Here is a 20463-nt window from a genome sequence, read left to right on the forward strand (position 1 = left end):
TTAAACCGTTGGGAAAGCAACTTGGAAATATGCTGCAGCAAGGTAGTAGGCACAAAGGGCGTTGGCTAACCGTCGGGCAAAGCCCGAAGGCAACACTTCGAGCGGGGGGTCTGGGGAGCCTCTCCCAGAAATTTTTGAAAAACAATTCCAATTTGGTGCGCTCTGAGAGCATTTCCAAAACAAAACAAAAGTAAAAATCTGTCAAATTGTGCTTCGCCTATGTCGTGATCATACATCCATTTAATGATTAGAAGTCATGAACAATCTTAATTTTAACGTTGCAGGACCAAAATCCAGTGTTAGACATGGAATAATAGTTGTCTAAATATTTAATTCGTCATGAATGTTCATTCTCAGATATTCAGTTAGGCCTACACTACAAAAACTAACACTTAGGCCTAAACATTACAACCGCAAGCAATTTGTACAAAAAGCTGGATAAGTTTGCCTCCTGCGTATAGAAGCTTAACAAACTAAATATTGCATCCGCACCTGAACGTTCATTGGCGAAGTAACGTTATATCAACGCTGTAAAAAGGGCAAAGGCATGACTATGAAAGCTAGTACAGTAGGCTAAAGTACATGGCGAGGAGACATCAAAAAACAGCAACAATCTTTTCGCCTTTATGAGGCTGTGCTGTGTACCGTGACGAGAGACCATTCGGTGCGTATGACGAGATCGTCTAGCGATTATACGCATTGACGTCACTGGGAAAGCAACTCTAACCATAACACATCTGATTGGCAAAGCAGCTGGTGACGTTTTGCAAAACGATTGAGGATTGGATAAAATAACGAAGGCGTTTTTGACGTTTTTGAACGTGGAGAAAGCAACTTTGCAAGTTGATTTCCCTGGAACCTCAGTGATTATTTCTGACAGGAGCGTTTGCGTTAGGCAAGACATGCGGTTTGGTGAGGACTTAGACTACTCACAAGCGTTACGAGTAATTCTAGTCACGAACACAGTAATTTTCAAGTTAAAATAGACGTGATAAAAATAATAAGAAGTTAAACCTCGAATTCAAATTCAGTCATTATATTTTGCATAGTTTTCGCTCAGGTAAGCACTGCTTTCCTTGCTTTCCCCCACCGATCGTCACTGGTCACTGTATATAGTGGCTCTGGTGTTACGATGACGCCACGGTTACGACCGTGCCATATTTCAAACTGATTGTCCTGCTTTGGTATCATGCACGCCATAACCTCCGCGTTTTGTCACTTCTACCTTTTTCTAGACCTCTGCTATGTTTGTCATATACTGTTTTTCGTTGTGATGGTCAGAACTAAATACGGCCATAAAAAGGCGTAGCCTAACGATTGAGTCACTTCGGGTTAGAATTTAGTTTAAAAAAAGAATTACCACTGGTAGTATCGAACTCATATCTTGTGAGTGCGAGCCAGACAAAGATCGCACCCGCTACAGATTCACTTCGGAAGAACAGTTGAATTTAGAAGTTATATACGCACTTTTTTCATGTGTTTCGCTTAAAAAGAGAAGGCGAAAAAAGAAAAAATTACGCAGCAAGTGCGCATGCGCAGTAAAAGCGACGTAAAGATTAAAAAAAGGCATGTAACGGCTGTATTTACGGCGCCGTAAGTGTAGCCACTTATTAAAAATACAAAATTACATAAACATAGGTTTAACACAGAGGTAGACAAACTACGGCCTGCGGGCCGCATGCGGCCCGTGACTACTTTCTGTGCGGCCCGCGAAAGCCTGAAGCAAATATATAATAAAATAATCCTAAAATATGTTAGACTCTAACATGGACATAAGTCAAACTACAAAAATGTACTAAAAATGGCAACACTATATTATTGGAAAAGCCGGTGTAGCAAAATTTTTTTTTCTGGCTACGCCACTGGTTATAGCGTGCATGATAGCAAAGCAGGACAATCAGTTTAAAATATGGCACGGTCGTAACACCCAAAAATTTTATGAATTTAGAAAAAATCACTAGCTTTTTTTCCTCTTCGTTCTAAATTTATAAAATTTTTATTAAGGTGTTACGGCCGTGCCATATTTAAACTGATTGTCCTGTTTCGGTATCATGCACGCTAGCCTATAACGTCCGTTCTTTGTCGCTTCTACCTTTTTCTAGACCTCTGCTGTGTTTGTCATATACTGTTTTTTCGTTGTGATGGTCAGAACTAAAAACAAACTAAACTGAACGGCCACAAACATGCGTAGCCTAACGATTGAGTCACTTCGGGTTAGAATTTAGTTTAAAAAAAGAATCACCTCCTGGTGGTATCGAACTCACATCCTTGGGAGTAAGAGTCAGACAAAAACCGCACGCGCTACTGACTAACTTGGCAAAGGCGGTTGAATTTAAAAGTTAAAACAAGGTGAAAAAAGAAAAAATACGCACCAGCGCGCATGCGCAGTAAAAGCGACGTAAAGATTAAAAAAAAGGCATGGATCGGCTGTATTTACGGCGCCGTAAACGTAGCCACTTCCTTTAAAATTGTCCCTATTCAGTATTCACCCCAAATTACGGTAGCCTACCGGTAATGCTAACAAAACAAGGTCACGGCACAAAGCCTATTCTTCAAGTCTTTTAGTCAAGTAGGATATACTGTACCGTATTATATTTAATGAAAATCGTGATACATGAAAATTGTTATAATATATATATAGGCTACCATATGTCTTTGATCGATGATAGAAATAAGCTAATAACATTTTTGGAATCAGTACTTGACACTTAAAAAGTTGAGCCAAATAACAAATTATTTAAAGTTTGGTAGCCTACATAGTGTTTTGTTTGAAGATATGTCATAGGTAATTGTATATAACTTTTTTAATTCTTTATTGTGCAAAGGAAATATAGGCTTGTACAATACACTGCAATACATACCGTACATCACAGGATATAACAATACACATTACCGAAGATGTCATATGCTTATCTGTTCAAGTATATTATCATTGGTGATACTGGTAAGTTTATCCAGTGGGTTATAGTGTTTACAGGAATTTCTAGAGCAAAGATATGGCTAGTTGTTTACTTGTGTAAATTTTAATATTGCTCTGGTTTTTATTTTAGGCTTAGGCTAGGATATGCCGCATTTGTTTTTATATGAAGCAGCATAAAAACAAACTGTTTGTTTAACTTAAAAAGAGGTGTGATTTGAATTTCAGGAGCATAAAATATCCTAGGTTAGCCTATATATATTTTATAAAAGGCAGAGGCTATTATTCCTACAGTAGTGCTGCCAAATAAGGAATTCTGCCCTAATGTGAGATATTAAGTGTAAAGCTGTTGTTTGGAAAAGTCTTTCAATTTTTAGAATTTTTCTTCTAATTCAATTAAATTGCTTGGTGTAACATTAAATCATCATTTTTGCTTGGAAAACTTTGTCGGTGACACTGTTAAATCTCGGAATAGCCCGTTTTGACGAGTCTGATTCGGCGAGTCCAATTCGACGAGTGCGCTATTCGGCGAGAGCCCTTTTTGGCGAGTTCCCTATTCGGCGATTTTTTGATTTTTTTTTTTAAATTATCAGGTACCGTAGCCTAATTATCATTGCCGTTTTAGGGGTTGGGGTTAGAGGTTAGGGATTGGAGTTAAGAATTAGGGTCTTATTTCATCATTTAGCGACGTTAAAACGATCTAAAAGCGGCAATGATAATTAGGCTACGGTAACCGATCATTTAAAAAAAATTTTTTAAAAATCGCCGAATAGGGAACTCGCCGGAAAGGGCTCTCGCCGAATAGGGCACTCGCCGAATTGGACTCGACGAATCGGACTCGCCGAATAGTAGCAGACCCTTAAATCTTGCTTTTTTCGTCTCAGAAATATCAGTCTCAGAAATTTCTTTTGCTAAAATTTAGAACAATGTATAATATATACTGCAGTTGTTTAGTCTGCACAAAAGTACTTTTTCAATGTAGATGTAACTGCCACCAAATTACAATCATGTTTAGTAGGTTGAAGATTAAAATATATTGATACAATAAATTCATATGGCAGGCCTCGAAATTCACGGCGGTCATGTCTGTCGTCACAGCATGTGATGTCCGCGGGAAGGACCATCTAGATCGGTCATATTTGTTCGCCGAGAAATAACACAGGAACTACCAATACAAATCGTCATTGTCATAGCACAAACAATTGTTGCGAGAATATAATTTCCGCGCATTTAGAAAATGTGAATACTGTATCCCTTAGCTTCCATTCAAGAAGGAAAACTTTCGATTTTTACGTTGCTTCAACGATTGATGACATTGAATCAGCGTAACAAAGGCGAATTCTTCGCTAAGAATCGATGGGAATACCGGTACTTCTACACTAATCACGCGCAACTTAGTTCAAGTTTAGGTCACAATGTCTGGCTTTCATCTTCGAGTAATATTGATAAGGCAAGGTTGGTTACAAAATTAGACTGTACCAGTAGGCTATATTAGACTACAGCAAGATGCTGCAAAATTTGTTAAGTTTTGGTATTACAGTAAGAAAGAAAACGCCCAGGGAAAATTCACTTTCGCTCACAAAACACGCAAAAATAAACCTAAAGAAAAAAGCCTAATGAAACTTTGCACAGCAGTAAATAGTAGCGTTAGTGTAGAAGCTTTCCGACTCGTGCTCAGAGCATTGTGACGCAAGAAGCCACATGACCTCGTTCGGTGGAAGTTAATCAGTTATGCGGCCTATTCAGCAGCTACAGGGCGCTTTGACTCTTCAAGTGCTTGTCGTTGGTCTGGTGAAAGCCTTTCAGAGTGACTTGACTGAAATTTTAAAAAGCCTTCTAAACCGTAGCTATAGTTTTCGAATGGCGAAGAATTATCAAGATAAAGTGATTAAACATGACGATCGACGCTAAAACTGGTGCGTCCACCGTGAGACTTAATTTGTTCACCGAGAGAGCTGCTCAGACCGGACACGTTTGTCCGCCGTCAACAAAAACGAATTTCATGGCCTGATATGGTTTCTCCCTGTAGACCATAAGTTAATCTATCTTGTTTGATTAATTTCTTTGAGTGAAATAATCTGAATCGAATCTGATGCAAAAATAGTCAAATTATTTAAGGTTGTCTAACTTTTTGAACAAGATGTTCTTATATATGGACAGCAGTGCTGATGTGTTCTGTGTTTTTCTTGGAACTTTGAAAGTCAGTTCTTTCTGTAGATTGGGGAGCTGCTGTAGATATAAGCAAATTGGTGTTTCTTAATTTCAGGTGTTGGAAAGTCATGTTTGCTCTTGCAGTTCACTGACAAACGATTTCAACCTGTGCATGATCTTACAATAGGTATGATACGATAAAAAAATGCAATGTCCATAACAATTTTGTTGAAAAATATGTGATAATATGAACAAGCTTACAAGAAACCGTTTGATACCATACATAACTTGCATGCAAAACAAAATAAGTATATATCAAGTAAATTTTTTTATTACTGAATGCAGGAAAATATTTTCTATGGTAAAACTTTCTTATTCCTTGATTAGTAACTAAATTACTTACATAATACAATTGCAATTGAAGTTGTTGATGAGTTCCCTTCCAAGTCACATTTCAATTGAATTCAATGTCTCAAACTGCAGTTACCCTGTCAGTTTAGCACATTGTAACCTACCTATTTTATTTGTATGTTGTATCCAATATTGTGTAAAAAAGCTCCTTTTAGTTTCACCGGTTTTATGACCTACGGTATTGCACACTCAACACCGGTTATTGAAGTATAGTGGCACTCTTTCAGCAGATGTATTGTGTGTTTGTGTAGGGGTTTTCAATGATAAACTGTTTGAATATTGTGCGATGGTATCACAAAAATTTGTTCATGAAGGATTTTGACTGTGAGGAATTGTTTAACTGTGTTGCTTTTTTTATGCTAGTGCTTATAACATAACAATGTTAAACTTTAAGTGAAATTATAATTTCCATAAGGAAGCTGATGCATCTGAAAAACTATATATATTATATATATATATAAGTCTATATTATAAGTCTTATCCAATTGAATAAAATTTGCCAAAATTTAAAACCGAATTTTGTTCATTCGCCTGTGGAACATCACAGTTTAAGAATTGATACATTACATAGATTGCAGTTTCACATTTTTATTTATGTTTTTCAGGTGTTGAATTTGGTGCAAGAATGATTACAATTGATGGAAAGCAGATCAAATTACAAATATGGGATACTGTGTGTTTACCTATTATGCCTAAGTGTTTCAACAATGTTTAAGTGCTCTATTATTAAAGTTTAAAGTATTTCATCGTAGGTGTCAATCAAATTGAAAATCTGACAATAATTATACGCATCTTCACTATTCACGATCTGGCCTTGTGGGCCTTGATGTGACATTGGCATAAAAACATTATTAACAAATTGACAATGCTCTCATTTGACTCTGATAGTGGTGTGATAAACTATGAAAGAACCAGTGTAATGTTAACGCATATCAGTCGTATCACATAGAAAACTTACCTATGTGAGATAAGAATTTTAAATTGAATTTTGATTTTTAATAAAGATAGCGGTTGTGTAGCGGCCGAAAAAACATTTGTACCAAAGTGGCTGTAATATGTAGAGCCCTTTGTTTTCAAAAATTACCAATTCCATAAAAACATAGCATACCTTCATGGTCATCTTTCTTAGGGGAAAAAATAATAATGGCTTTATGCTTATTAAATTTATTAATACTACGAAAAGTGCTCAATGCCAAGCAAAAAGCCAAGCAGAGTGAATTACATCAAATATATATAGTTGCTACTCTCTAAAACCTCTACTGCTTGTTTCACCTTAAAAGGGTCATCAGAAGGTCCTGAAAAATATGCAAAACCAATAAATCAGTAACACCTGAAAAAATAGTAGTTATTAAATATATTATAACCTTAATTTAATCTGCAAAAAAAACCATCAGAATTACAAAGCCATCGGTCACCACAAAAGCCTCAATTAAGACGTCCAAATGGAAACCAAGCAGATTGATACCAACACCTGGGACATCACAAAGAATCAAAATGCAGTAAAGATAAGATACGGTAACCTGTAGAAATCAAATAAAATTTATTTTACTTTAATGAAGTACGGTATTTGAGTTTAAATTTGTTGCGATGACGACATTTATATACCCACCAGAAAAACTGGCCATTGTACCTTGGCCGATTGTAACCACCTTCTGAACAAACGTTCTAAACTGGTGGGTATACGTCGTCATCACAACAAATCTAAACTCAATTACTCCAAAATAAATTTTATTTCTACAGTTTGCCTTATCTTTATTGCATTTCGCTTCTTTGTAACGTCACAGGTGTTGGACGTTGGTATCAATCTGCTTGGTTTCCATTTAGAATTATGTTATAGGAACATTAAATGTTATAGCATGCAAAATAGGAAAACAGTTATTGAAATATTGACGTCAATATTTACATCGCAAATGTGGTTATTACTTTCTAAAACCTCTACCACCTGCTTCACCTTAAAAGGGGGTCATTAGAAGGTCCTTATTCAAATAGAATCTTGTCAATATTTAATCATCAATACAGTACTTGTATTTACTGAATGAATTCTCAAGATATTTCATGATATTTTGCAATCCAGTGTGTAATGGTATGTGATTTTTGTTAGGCTGGTCAAGAATCGTTTCGTTCTATAACACGATCTTACTACAGAGGGGCAGCTGGTGCATTGTTGGTGTATGACATAACAAGGTAAACAGAATTATTCCCTGAATGTTTATTTTAAGCAGAAGCTGTTTTATGAAGCAGTGGCATATAATTTGAACTGAGCATGTTAAGAACTCAATTTTGTACACTTACTTTGCAAAGAAAATGAGCACACTTAGAGAACACTTGTCAATACACCACTCATTTCTTCATAAACTAGTGATTCTCAATCTTTTCAGAATGTTCTTTGCCAGCATAGGTTTATGTGTACAGTGTACTCAAATTACACTAGCCTATACTTCAAAAAATATATATATGTAATGTGTTTAAAATAATTGACTGGGAATTTTGCCTAGCTTTTTTTAACCTCAAAACTGCTTTGGCATTTTATCTCTGTCACCTATATGTTGTGGTCTGGTGCCGCTGCTTCCTTTTCATATAGCATTATCATTTTCACTCTAATCTTCCTATTTCATTCATTGTGAATCTTTTTCCAAACACTCTTGCCTGTCTATATCTTATTTTCTATCTTTCTGATGTTCTGTGATAGAACCCAAACACATGAGGCATTGTCTCGCTTCCTATTTCACTTCATCTCCCGCTTCTTCATCCTGGCGTCCGGTATGATTCCTGCTCTATGCTTCATCTATTCTGTCTTTGCTTATTCTCATCTAATCCTCTTTTTGATAATTTTCTTGTTTCCCCACATGTTCCAATAGCCAGTCTTAAATTCTCACCATCTGGCACCCTGGACTGAGCTTGAGTTAACTAACACTGTAGCTTGTGACTAACGTTTATTGTTGATCAAATCTTGTTTTTGGCCAACAGAAGAGACACTTTTAACCATCTCACCACGTGGCTAGAAGATGCCCGGCAGCATTCTTCATCAAATATGGTTATTATGTTGATTGGCAACAAAAGGTATTTTTTGATTGCATGCAAATACATGGTTTACGCAGCTGTATATAAGTTAACTTCAACTTGTGGTTTTTAGGCTGTTGAAGTGTGATGACAAGTTATTTCAAAAGCATGAAATAACCGAAACAAGAGAAGCAGTTGCTGCAGGACATAAACTTAGATAGAAATATAGGCGTGTACCACTATCCACACTTTGGACTTTTTTTAATGATATTTAAATTGCCTCATAGAATGTTCCTTTTATATCAGATTTTTGAGATTTGTGTTTTCACATCATGCAGTCGCTATGTCACAAAGAAATGTTATTGTTTTATTATTTTTTGTTTAAAATCTTATCTTGACGCCTCTTTCTTGAAGTTTATTTACGTCATTGCAAAACACTTTTGGCTTTAAAAGCTTTCACTTCCAGTGACCTTGAAGCAAGACGAGAAGTGAAAAGGGAAGAAGGAGAAGCATTTGCTCGTGAACACGGCTTAATTTTTATGGAAACTTCAGCGAAAACTGCAGCCAATGTTGAAGAAGTAAATATGCTGTTGCTTGCTACAACTTTTTTTTCTGGACATTCTTTACGTAGTTTACGAGGCTTTTTACGTTTATTTAAGAAAGCTATGTTATATTGTTATGCTGTATGTTTACCATTTGTAACAATTGCAGACATTTCATAGCATAGTAGCAGCATTGTGTTGAAGATTTTGCATCAGTAAATTTGAGTCTTCCGTTTCCAAGGTGCCGATACTGCAACATTGCACTGTGCACAAGTCGATCCGAAACTGACTCGGTTTACTGTCCTTTGTGAACCGAGACCAAACTACTTCCGCTAATTCGTACAGCAATCATACATTTGCATATTGTGTAGCTCTAATTTTTTTGTTTGTTTCAATTCAAACGATATGCTGTATGCCAGGTAGTGGCAGCTAAATTTAAGGCAATATCAGTTTTGAACACTTTACTTTGTAAACCACGACATTTTTTATTTGTTACGCCATCAATTTTTTGTTATAATTTGTTTTGATCATTTAAATTATTATTTTTTAGGCTTTTATTAACACTGCAAAAGAAATTTATGAGAAAATTCAAGAGGGTGTCTTCGATATCAACAACGAGGTAGACTAAATATATATATATATAAACTGCCACCTAAGTAATTGGCAACTTTCAAAATTGTTAATGTTGAGAATTACTTTCAATCGCTTTACGCAACTGCTAAAGTTTGTTAGGTTTCAACGGTTGTTGTGGCCATCTAAATTATATGCCCTCACCGTTTAACGCAAGTTTGAAAGCAATTGGTCTCCATTCAAAGTTGACCACACATCACAGCTTCAGGTAACAGAAATGATTGAAGTGGTTGAGCGCTTTGGTTACTGACTACTCTGTCGGTAATTCAGATTTAATATTGTTCTCTGTGGTAGGCTGTGTTGGAGATGTCGGCTAATCACTCTGTGAAATGTAAACTGTATTTCGACTGTTTTTCTTGATTTAATGCATGTCAGTTTGATTTACTGTTTTTACTTTTAGCCCTTAAGTTTGATTCGTAAATGGTGGGATCTTAAACTTAAGAAAAGTTTTGGTCTGATTAGAGTTGAAAAAGTGTGCATCTTCTAATGATGGAACGATTTCAGGCTAACGGCATTAAAATTGGGCCTCAACATTCTCCGGGGTCCTCTGGGGGTTCAGGAAGTCGTCCCCGACAACAATCCAATAGTGGAGGGTGTTGCTAAATACAATTGGAAAGACTCCGTGTTGCTCTACCGAAGAAGAAATGTTTAATGGGTATGAACGGAATTCAATTCTTCTAAGTCTGGCTTTTTTTTCAATGTGTAGATCACGTGGTAAAAAACTGAATTTGCAGATTTTTGAGCAACAAATAAACCGTACAAATTACTGCTACTGTTTTCCCATTGTGTTAAGTTATATTATGAAGCAAATCTCTGATATATACTAAATTAAAGAAGTAGACAAGTTGGTGAGTGAATAGTCGGGTAGTTTCGTTTTGCTAAATTATAAATTTGGGTATAAACCTTCCTCTTATAGAAATTGTGAAATGTTGCATAGATGTAAAAAAAACGTTTGTATGACACAAATCTGTCATTATTACCTATGATGTAATGCACACCAAAGAGATTTCATTAAGAAAGTTATTTTGATTGGTGTTTTATGTGCAATTTCTTTGTATATTTTCTGCCGTTTTACTTCATTGAAACAAGAACTGTTGTGTTTTATTTTAAAGTTGTTTTTGGATGTAAATAAATCTGCAGTACTTTGATCGTTGAATGTTATCTTGTTAGATTCTGATTAAATGAAACTAATGGCATCACCAGTTCCATCGCATGCTCAAATCTTTTTATTTAACACACAAAAATACTATCTAAGTGGATTTTTACATTGTTAAATTACAAAAGAGTTTGCCTAGCAGATTACCGAAATGCCTTGAAGCGGATTAACCGAAACGCTTTGTATGGCAGTACGCTTTGCTTTATTATAAAATCGTACAATATTTTCATGCGCAACCACTGTGCTGTCAATGTATGTACCGTAGTTGCAATATGTACAAACGTCAACATTGTAGGTGTTGGTCCACAGCAACCATCATGCAGGTATGCTCACCAAAATCTGCTATTTTTATCTGACTGTAATTTTCGGTCTGGTTTAAATCTTCACTTAGATTAAATCTTATTCTTATTTACAATTAGTGAAATATAATCTTTTCGACTACGAATGGTTCGGTTTAATTGTTGCCTTTAATGTGTTTGTGTGACACGTATGTTGTAGGCTACAAGTGCGTCTGGAATTTCATATCACTCCCTTCTGCTTACAAGTCATGTCTTACTGTTAAATCAACAATTTTAGATAAGACATTGTTTGGTATTTGCCATGAAATTCTTATTTACGTTGTGTCCTTTGCTTGCACAGTTGTTGATTGTGACAAATCAAAACAGTTTTATCGCAAACATTTCAACGAAATATTTCAACCATTATTGACAACTCTGCAACATTACTATAGGCTACTAACGCATTTGACGTTTTATAACATTGCCATTATATTAGAAACGATTTTGTACATTATCCGTTGGTGATGAGCATTCCAAATGGTTAGGTGAGGGATTGTCTTAAATCTTTTGCTTCATTTAGCGTTAAACATTAACGTTAGAATTATCGTTAAACATCATATGGCGGTTGCTAGCATATTGAATGTTTACACTTGCTAACACATTGCTATACGGCGGCACTATTGAAAAGAAACATCGTATTTATTTCAATATGGGGTAAAAATGTGCAAGAAATTAATGTTATAAAATCTTTGAACGGCCCTTTGCATAATGCCGGTATGTAAGCCTCACCGTGGCCTACGATATAACACGGCCGGATATCGTGCCGCGAAGAGAAAAAATTAGAGGGGTAACTTTTCTGCACAAAGTTGCATATACTAACAGCTTTACAATGGTTAACAGACAAAATATTTTACATTACTGAACAATTTATGGACATAATGATGCGTTAAAAAGCATTCAACATAAAATTGTAATCATACGCTGATAAGCTTGGTTCAATTGCTAATCTGGTCAGCCAAAACTTGAAAATTCGATGTGGCAAAGTATCACAGCTACCGTCATTGTCACTTTCATCTTCTTCTTCATAACTCGATGGTACTTCAATGACCCTGCGTTTCTTGCCTCTCTGACTACTGGTACTTCCAGATCCTGTTCCAGATGGCATCTTCGACATTTCTTTCTGTGCAGCTATGTCTTCAGACGTATATGCCTTCCTTGCTGCTACTTTGGGGCCACGTTTTTGACGTGTTGTTGCTGGTGGAGACAGGTGCTCCTTCAACATGTTTGCCACAACTTCTCCCAGGGCCTCTTGGACTGTCTCAGTTGGATTGTTGTTTGCATCAGGGAGACGCTTAAGCACCTGCTGCTCATCCTGAGGTACTAGACCGCAAGCCTTGAATCCAGCTGCAAGGTTTTCCTTTTTCTCCTCCATCTGGTTACATGGTCGTTTCAAAAGCGATGGAAACACGGTCTTTGGTATGCTGCCCTTCACTCTGCTCTCCGTTCTCCAGTCCTCCAGTATCCTTCTCCACATCTTCTTTACTGGCCCAAATACGGCAACATCCAGTGGTTGAAGTAGATGGGTTGCATTGGGTACTAAACTGATAAACTTGAAATCATTTTCTTCACAATCAGCTATCACCTGTGTACTGAAATGTGATGCCAAATTATCCCCAATAAACACTTTCTTCCCAGGCTTCTCCTTTACATGGTCCGGAAACAACTTGAACCACTCCTCAAACGTAGTGGAATCAAACCAACCACTAACTGAGTGATTGTATAATGCACCAGGTGGGCCGCCTTCCGTCCAACCAGCATAGAGATTCCTTGATTTATACACGACCATCGGAGGCCCGGAGGGAGATACTCTCCCACTGCATTTCCGCAAAACATCATGCTCACGGCTTGCTTGGAGTATGATGTCTTTCCACTCTTCGAAGTCCTCTTCTCACAATGCACTGTTTAGCCCCTGGATTGTCTGTTACATTGGTTTCATCATAATTGTACATGTTCTGGGGCTCTACCTCATTCAGCTCCTCATAAATGTATTTGAAATATTCTTTCACGATAGTTGAATTAATTTCAGCACGGCTTGGCTTCACATTGTCAGTAAGTCGTTGTGTAAGATGTTGACGTTCCTTAAAATTTTTTAGCCAGTCCCAACCAGGCAGGTTTTCCCGGAAGATTTTTATGGTTTTACCTTGTCGATTAACATAATCTTGTACAAGGTAACGAATGTCAGAAGACGATAATGGAAATTTCCAATCAGTTAGGTGGTTGATGACTTTTACGAATGCTGTCTCTTCAGCAGCCAATAACACTGATTGTCCACCTGGTTTTCCTGCATGTTTCACTGTTGGACGTGTCTTGTTCCAAACCGTTCCATATGATATTTTGAACTGCTTCGATGCAGCATGAATGGTCAATCATCCATTCTGCACCTGCCGCACAGCATTTTCTAGGTCTACTTGAGTATATGCAGTTTGATACCCCCTCGACCCAGCTTTCCGTTTGTAGACTCGTGGCATAATTGTTACAGTATACTATCAAACTTAATCAGTATCTACAAAGACAAAACAAAATACAAATTTACTATCATAAAAACACAACTATACAGAATTTTGGTCACCATTGTTCAATTTTGACGTTCAGTGTGACTTTGATAACCAATGTCAAAGTCACACTGACTGTCAAAGTCACCCCGATTAACGGTATTCCAAATATTGCTTAAGCTACAAACATATTTTATAATTTATATACGTACAATTACAGTATAAGCACATAAACTATCTAAACCAAGGCTGTAGCTATATTGACGAAAATGAGGCACTTGACTTCCACAGAAAAATTTTAATGTGCATGATTATATCTGTTCAACCTTGTGACATTTGACAAATATATACTGGTTATAACCAAGTGGTTTTTGGAATATCAGCCAAAATTTCTTCTAGTTTGGTTGCTTCTGGGCTTTGTACAAGGATATTTTACAAAAATTCGACAATAAATTACTAAATGTTAATAAAAGGATTTTTGGAAAAAAAGCAAACTATTTAATTGCTGCTCTCGATCCTGACTACGGCCTAGATCACATCACAAAACTGAATAATCTAATGACTAATAATGTAATGCCTACCCATTATTGCAGATTATAACATAGAGCATAACTTAGTACTGCAGCACAATATACGTCTACCCTGTGGTGTCATCACTGCACTAAAACATGGACTTCTAAATAGTAGCATCTGGACTGGAAACGCAGTGACCAACAAAAGGCCAAACAGTTGGTACAACAGTTGGCCAACAGTGGGCCAACAGCCAAGTATCTAACCCTGTTGGCCCACTGTTGGCCAACTGTTGTACCAACTGTTTGGCCTTTTGTTGGTCACTGCGTTTCCAGTCCAGATGCTACTATTTAGAAGTCCATGACTAAAACCTTAACCTGTTAGTCACTATTGCTAAGTAATATTTTCTGTGCAAAAAATTATCGCTATATTATTGTTATTGTTTATCTTCAAGCATAAACAAGCTGCTCCAAGCAGCAATTCAAACTAGATTAGATATGGCTCAATAGCATTGCCAGATAAAGAATTCTGCCCTAATTTGAGAAAAGTTCAAAGCTGTTGAAAACAAAACTTGTATTTTGGAAATTTTTTTAGTCCTGGGAAAAGATCCTTAGCTTAACCCATCCTAACTTTAATCCTAACTCTGGCAAAACCTGCTTGTGACCATGGCAATATGTGGGTAAAAATAGCCACTCCGAATTACATTTGCTGTTTTGTCAGCAAAATTGATACTGCTTGCTACAGCAAAGTTTTTACCAAGACCAAAGATGTTAAAATGGTGTATGATTACTGGTGCTGTCTACTCTTGCAACAGATACCATTTTAAAAGCTTTGGTTTTATAGGAGCTGTGCTGCAACATCAACACTTTACATTTAGGCTACAGTTTAGTAACTTCAGAGAATGAAATTAAATGGTGAAAATTGAACTGACAGTGTTGCCAGACGCAAAGCGTTACCCCTCTAATTTTTTTTCTTCGCGGCACGATATCCGGCCGTGTTATATCGTAGGCCACGGCCTCACCCATGATAACGTAAATCTACGTAGAAAGAACTTTAAAAAATCCTGAAGTGAATCCTTGTTTTTGTGGTGTTCCATGCTTTCGATGTAGCTTTGGAGGTGCTTTTTGTTGTAAACCAATCGGAATAAATTGTAAACAGTTGTCAAATTGTATCGCACTTGTTAGGAAACAGGAAACGGTTGCGCACGTTAGTTAGCTTTTTTCGGATTCTTTTGTGGTGAATCCCGAAAATACAATTGAGGATCGCCATTCGCCATACAGTAGTTGCGTCGAAGCAAACCTTGTGAGAAAGAATCGACGATATAATAGTTGAACTAAATGTCCACATTTTTTCAAAAAGGTCCTTTTTGGTGCCATTTGAAGTCAGAGACAGCAGTAGGTTCAATAATGAGTTTCGAGAACTGTCTACTCTTAGATTTGATCATCCCTCTTGAACAACGGCTAACAAATTTAATCATTTAAGAAAAGAAGAAAAATAGACGATTCTACTTCTGTGTCTGAATTTTTAATAACGTGTCCAAAATCGCAACAGGCTGTGTAATTTCTGAAAATCTTAAACACCACAACATAACAATTTCCAGTTTAACTTGTGTGAACTTTGTGCACGTTCACTGTGGGCTACTACTTAATTAACCTATGTATAATTTTAATCATTCAAGGATGAAACGAATTTAAAATGCTCTGCCCAAATTTTTACAAATATGTCCAAACTTCAACAGGTCATGCATTTTCTGAAATCTTACACACTAAAATATGCACAGTTTCAGCTTAGCATGTGTGAACTTTGTAGGCCTACACCTTCACTGTAGGGCTACTAGGCGTAGCTTAATTCGACGATATTTTGATCATATAAGAACGAAACCAAATTTAAAATTTTGTGCCCACATTTTTATCAATGTGTCGAAAATCTCAATTGACTTTTCCCGCAGCTCTGTGCAATTACGCGTGACGTGGAAAACAATCACGCTGCCTACTTCATTGGCAAGCACCAAATTGCTTGTGAATAGGCTACTTGTTTAGCAGTTAGTAGAATCTTCGTAAAAACGAGGAATCAACGTGAAAAAAAAAACAGGAACTGACTGTTATATTTGATTCAAGTTACTTTTATTGGAAATACAGGCCAAGTGATACAATGATAAGCCACTTATTAATGGGCTCTCGTAACTGCGCATAAGCTGTGTTGGTGTGAAAGCAAAGTGCTGTTGGTCTACAATTCTGATAGACTTGAAATTTCTTCCTGCGTTACTGTATCTTTATAATAATAAGTGAAAATTACTGTCTTATTTACTACAATAAGTAGGTTTCCGTTTGTAGCCTTTTTTTACTTGTGAAAGCAATGTATAACTCATGGCCTACTTGCACTAAATATGAATCAACTGGATTAGGCAAATAAGCCTTGTTGAAGGGACATAACTTTAAGAATGCCATTCATCGAGCTCGTTTATTTAGCTAAATTAAACAAACTTGGAATAGCAATATAAAGGCTAAAAAATTATAGCCTATTTGATGTAGGCTGTCACAGCTGCAGAGAAAGCATTTTCTGTGGTTGGATTGAACTGGACTGCCATTCAATCAAGACCATAACCTAACTTCATCAGTTTGGGCCCCGATACAATTATGGGGCCTTAGTTTTTTTCTGTGCATTTCATAGAACATAGAAATGGCTTATGTAAAGCTCGCAGGAGCTACAGTCCACGAAACACCGTGTCTACTGTCTATACATTTATTGTTATCATAACTTATACCTTGTTTTGGCCGCTTTTTAGGTTCCATAACCCAACGGGTTAACCTATTTATGAAGACATATTGGCATACACTTTGCATTTTCCAAAAGTCATCAAATAAAAACTGGATATCAGAAGTTTGCTGATTAGCCTACCTTAGTTTGAAATCAAAGCTATGTTTTAATTTTTTTGCGACCACAAAAGGGTTTCAATAATTTGTTTGTTTAGCTTACGCAGTTTTAAAAAAGCTACCCAGTAAAGTTGACATGGGGGTCCAGTAATAGCATTCCTGAGTAGCCTAATAGGCTAACCTGAACAAGTTTTTTTAGCTTCCATTGCGTAACATATAAAGTAGCCTACGCAGTACGCAGCCTTTAACTGCGATCACAAATGCAATACAATAGGAAGCAGCGAAGAGATGTAGGCTATAGTCTAGTCGTCGCGTCAGCTGTTACCCTTATTTTAGCATGCCATTAATGTGAGTGTCTTCGCCCAGACACAAGCACTGTCCACAAACTCTGGAGCGGTGTCCAACCGATGTCCTTTGCGAACGTCGCGCTAACGTTCTTACCACCCAAACATGCAGCCGCTGGCGCTGCATTACTAGGCCTATAACTTGCTTATAGTTAGAAGAAGTTAATTAGAGTTTTATAATGTTAAAAAGTTTACTAAAAACTTAACAACAGTTGGTAGGCTAATAATTTAATGAATTTGTGGTAGCTTAGCCAAAAAGTATGGTATTGGGTGGCTCCACTTGCGCGGTAGTCCAATGGGGTTGTGCGACAGGATACCACGAAACCACTAGCGGCGGTACAACTGGGTCCTTCTAGTCGAGAACTAGCCTTGCGCAGCATATAAACGATGCGTTGTACAGCGCTTGGTTATGCGTGGGCGAAAGAATAACTTAAAATATGATTCGGATATGCATTGTAGTTATCAAAACATGTTTGTTTTTAGAAGGTTGGAACGCAGAATGATAAAAAAATAAGAAAAACATCTCATAAAGTTACAGAATTCTCATAAAGTTGCAAAAGTGCTTGTAATTAACTAAGTGTAGGCTACAGTAGGGAGGGCCGTCGGAAACAGATCGCTTAGCAACTCGAGTTTCTTAGGAGGTTTGTCGAGTAAATGGCGAAATCGAAAACCATTTTTTAATTGAACGCCAGGAAGACGGTGCACAACACGGACCTAATCGGTAAATCACCCCATTCCAGGGATATTGCCAAGGTTGCCATACCGTCCTTATTTCTAAGATTTGTCCTTATTTTGAAGAACTCTATCTTAGAAAATATTACTGTCCTTATTGCTAGGAAATGTCCTTCTTTTTGATTTGAGTCCTTATTTTGTCTTATTTTCAACAATTAGTGAATAAACTTAGTAGAATGACAGAGAAATCCCTACTACAGTAAAAGTAAACCTAGACCTGAGTTGTCGTGAGATGCACAAAGTATATTTTTACGAACAATGAGTTGCTGGAACACATTGTTTCTGGCAAACAATATGGCATGTGATATATAATGGCTCGTATAAATGCTGAGATTTGTTCAAAAACGTTTGTTTTATTTTGTATGAAAATTTAATTTTTCTATTGTCCTTATTTTGGGGTCCATGTCGATGGCAACCCTGGATATTGCAGTGGCGTATATTCAGAGTGTGTGCTCCGCACACCCATCAAACATGGTTGATTCATCAATCATCATACAGTTAAACATGCAAGTAGGCTACTTGGTAGCCTATATAAATGGTTAAGGCATGGTATGCAAGTAGCCTATAAGCACTTGGTAGCCTATATAAAAGGTGATGGCAGGGTATGCAAGTTTCTCTACCCAACAAAAGTGCAGAGACAAATTTTTGAAATGGCAGAAAATGTTAAGGAGACTGTTGTGAAGAAAATTAAAGAATCTGGCTTGTTCAGCATTGCAGTGGATGAGTCCACTGGAGTTCGATCTTGTGCACAGATGCTAGTTTACGTCCATTACAAAATAAAAGATGACATTAAAGAAGAGTTTTTATTTAATGTCATCAAAAGGCAAATGCTTTGAATCAAAAGGCAATGCTTTGAATCGATTATTTCAGCTAAGAAGAGAAGTAAAGGCATTTATGCAGAATAAAATTGATAGTGAAATGCAAAAGAAGCAAACTGCCAAACAAATCCAAAAACAAAATGGCATGATTGAAAAAAAATTGATTGATGTGATGAATGCTGATAACTTTGAAGAAAATCTTGCTTATTTAACTGACATGTTTACGGAGTTAAATCATCTCAATTTATTAATACAAGGAAGAGACAACACAATCATAGACTTCAAGGACATTATTAAAGGATTATAGCTACAAAAACTGCTCTGTCTCCCTCTCTGCCTGTCACCACAAGTCGATACCTTGTCATGCAATGTGTTCGAAAAGCCTGTTTACTTATTTGCTTTTATAGCCACAGCAACGTTAAATCAAGCCTAAAATGTATCAAACTTGGTAATATGCACCTTCTTACCCTCACATCAACACAACACTGCGCTCCCATCCCACCCATATCAGCTGTACGCGCGTTACGCAAAGCGTGCAGTGCTTCCACTTCTGACAATTGATAAATCCTCTTCAATTTCCTTTTTTGTCCTGAAAAATCCCTTTTTTCTCAGTCGGAAATCCTTCAAAATTTCCTTGATAGGCGATGTTATTTTTGACGTTATTTAAGTTAAAAAAGGTGCCAATAATACAACTTTAAAGTTTTTAATCTCACCTACCTTTTAACCTGAAAGAACAAAAAATCAGTGAATTGAAGAAGTGGTATGGTAGGCTATTCAAATTGCTACAAAAAACAACACCTTGCAGGCAGTAGCATGGCTGATTTAGTTGACAAACTCAATCTAATACCATAAATTTGACATATTAATGTCCAGTGGCATTATGGCAGGAAATATAAATAATACACCACACAAGAAGTATCTCAACACATTCACACCTGCTGTAGTATAAACACCACATGATTACATCATAGGAGCACAGTAACACTCAGTTAATACTCTTAACACTCAGACTCAGTTATTAAAAACATTAGCCTACTAATTGTGAACAGTGAACACTGGCACTGCATATGTAGCCTAAGTGGTGAAAAAAAAAGGCAAAATGAACCAAATTACACTCATTCAGGCTACAGAGGAACAATAGTCATTGGAACAGACTGAATAGGTGATAATCTTGATACAAAATTAAATTTCTAAGACTGACTCTGCATCAGCGTTGCCCTTGCTGTTCATGAAATCTATTACCGACTGGTACTTCAAAAGTATGACCTGAATAAAGGTTGTCATTTTAGTTATTACAAGAAATTACACATATTTCATAACTTTATGAATCAGAACATACTGTTGAGTAGGCCTGCTATAGGATGGAATCTGAGCATCATTTTATTTCAATGTCATTAGATTTGGTGTCATTATTTCTTTCGAACATTGCCGAGACCCCTACAGTGTTTCTTGCCGAATTAAAGTTAGCTTGATGCTTTTCTGTAGCAGCGTACCGAATTAACCCTGTTTTGGTACAGTACACAAAAGTGCCACATACTTTGCAATATGG

At 36.8% G+C, this 20463-nt stretch overlaps 1 protein-coding gene and 1 pseudogene across 1 annotated transcript; one reads left to right on the plus strand and one right to left on the minus strand.

The window, feature by feature from the left end:
- The first annotated feature begins 2823 nt into the window (after positions 1 to 2823).
- Positions 2824 to 15307, plus strand: LOC145776341 (ras-related protein Rab-2A-like). Its single transcript, XM_082587740.1, has 8 exons — positions 2824 to 2944; positions 5184 to 5255; positions 6085 to 6152; positions 7581 to 7663; positions 8447 to 8539; positions 8946 to 9057; positions 9572 to 9640; positions 10156 to 15307. The coding sequence occupies exons 1-8, from the start codon at positions 2899 to 2901 to the stop codon at positions 10252 to 10254; spliced, it is 642 nt and encodes a 213-aa protein (XP_082443866.1). The 5' UTR covers positions 2824 to 2898; the 3' UTR covers positions 10255 to 15307.
- Positions 12032 to 20198, minus strand: LOC145776131 (uncharacterized; annotated as a pseudogene).
- Between the last annotated feature and the right edge of the window lie 265 nt (positions 20199 to 20463).

This window comes from Aplidium turbinatum, chromosome 8 (genome assembly GCF_918807975.1).
Source record: "Aplidium turbinatum chromosome 8, kaAplTurb1.1, whole genome shotgun sequence".
Lineage (NCBI taxonomy): Eukaryota > Metazoa > Chordata > Ascidiacea > Aplousobranchia > Polyclinidae > Aplidium > Aplidium turbinatum.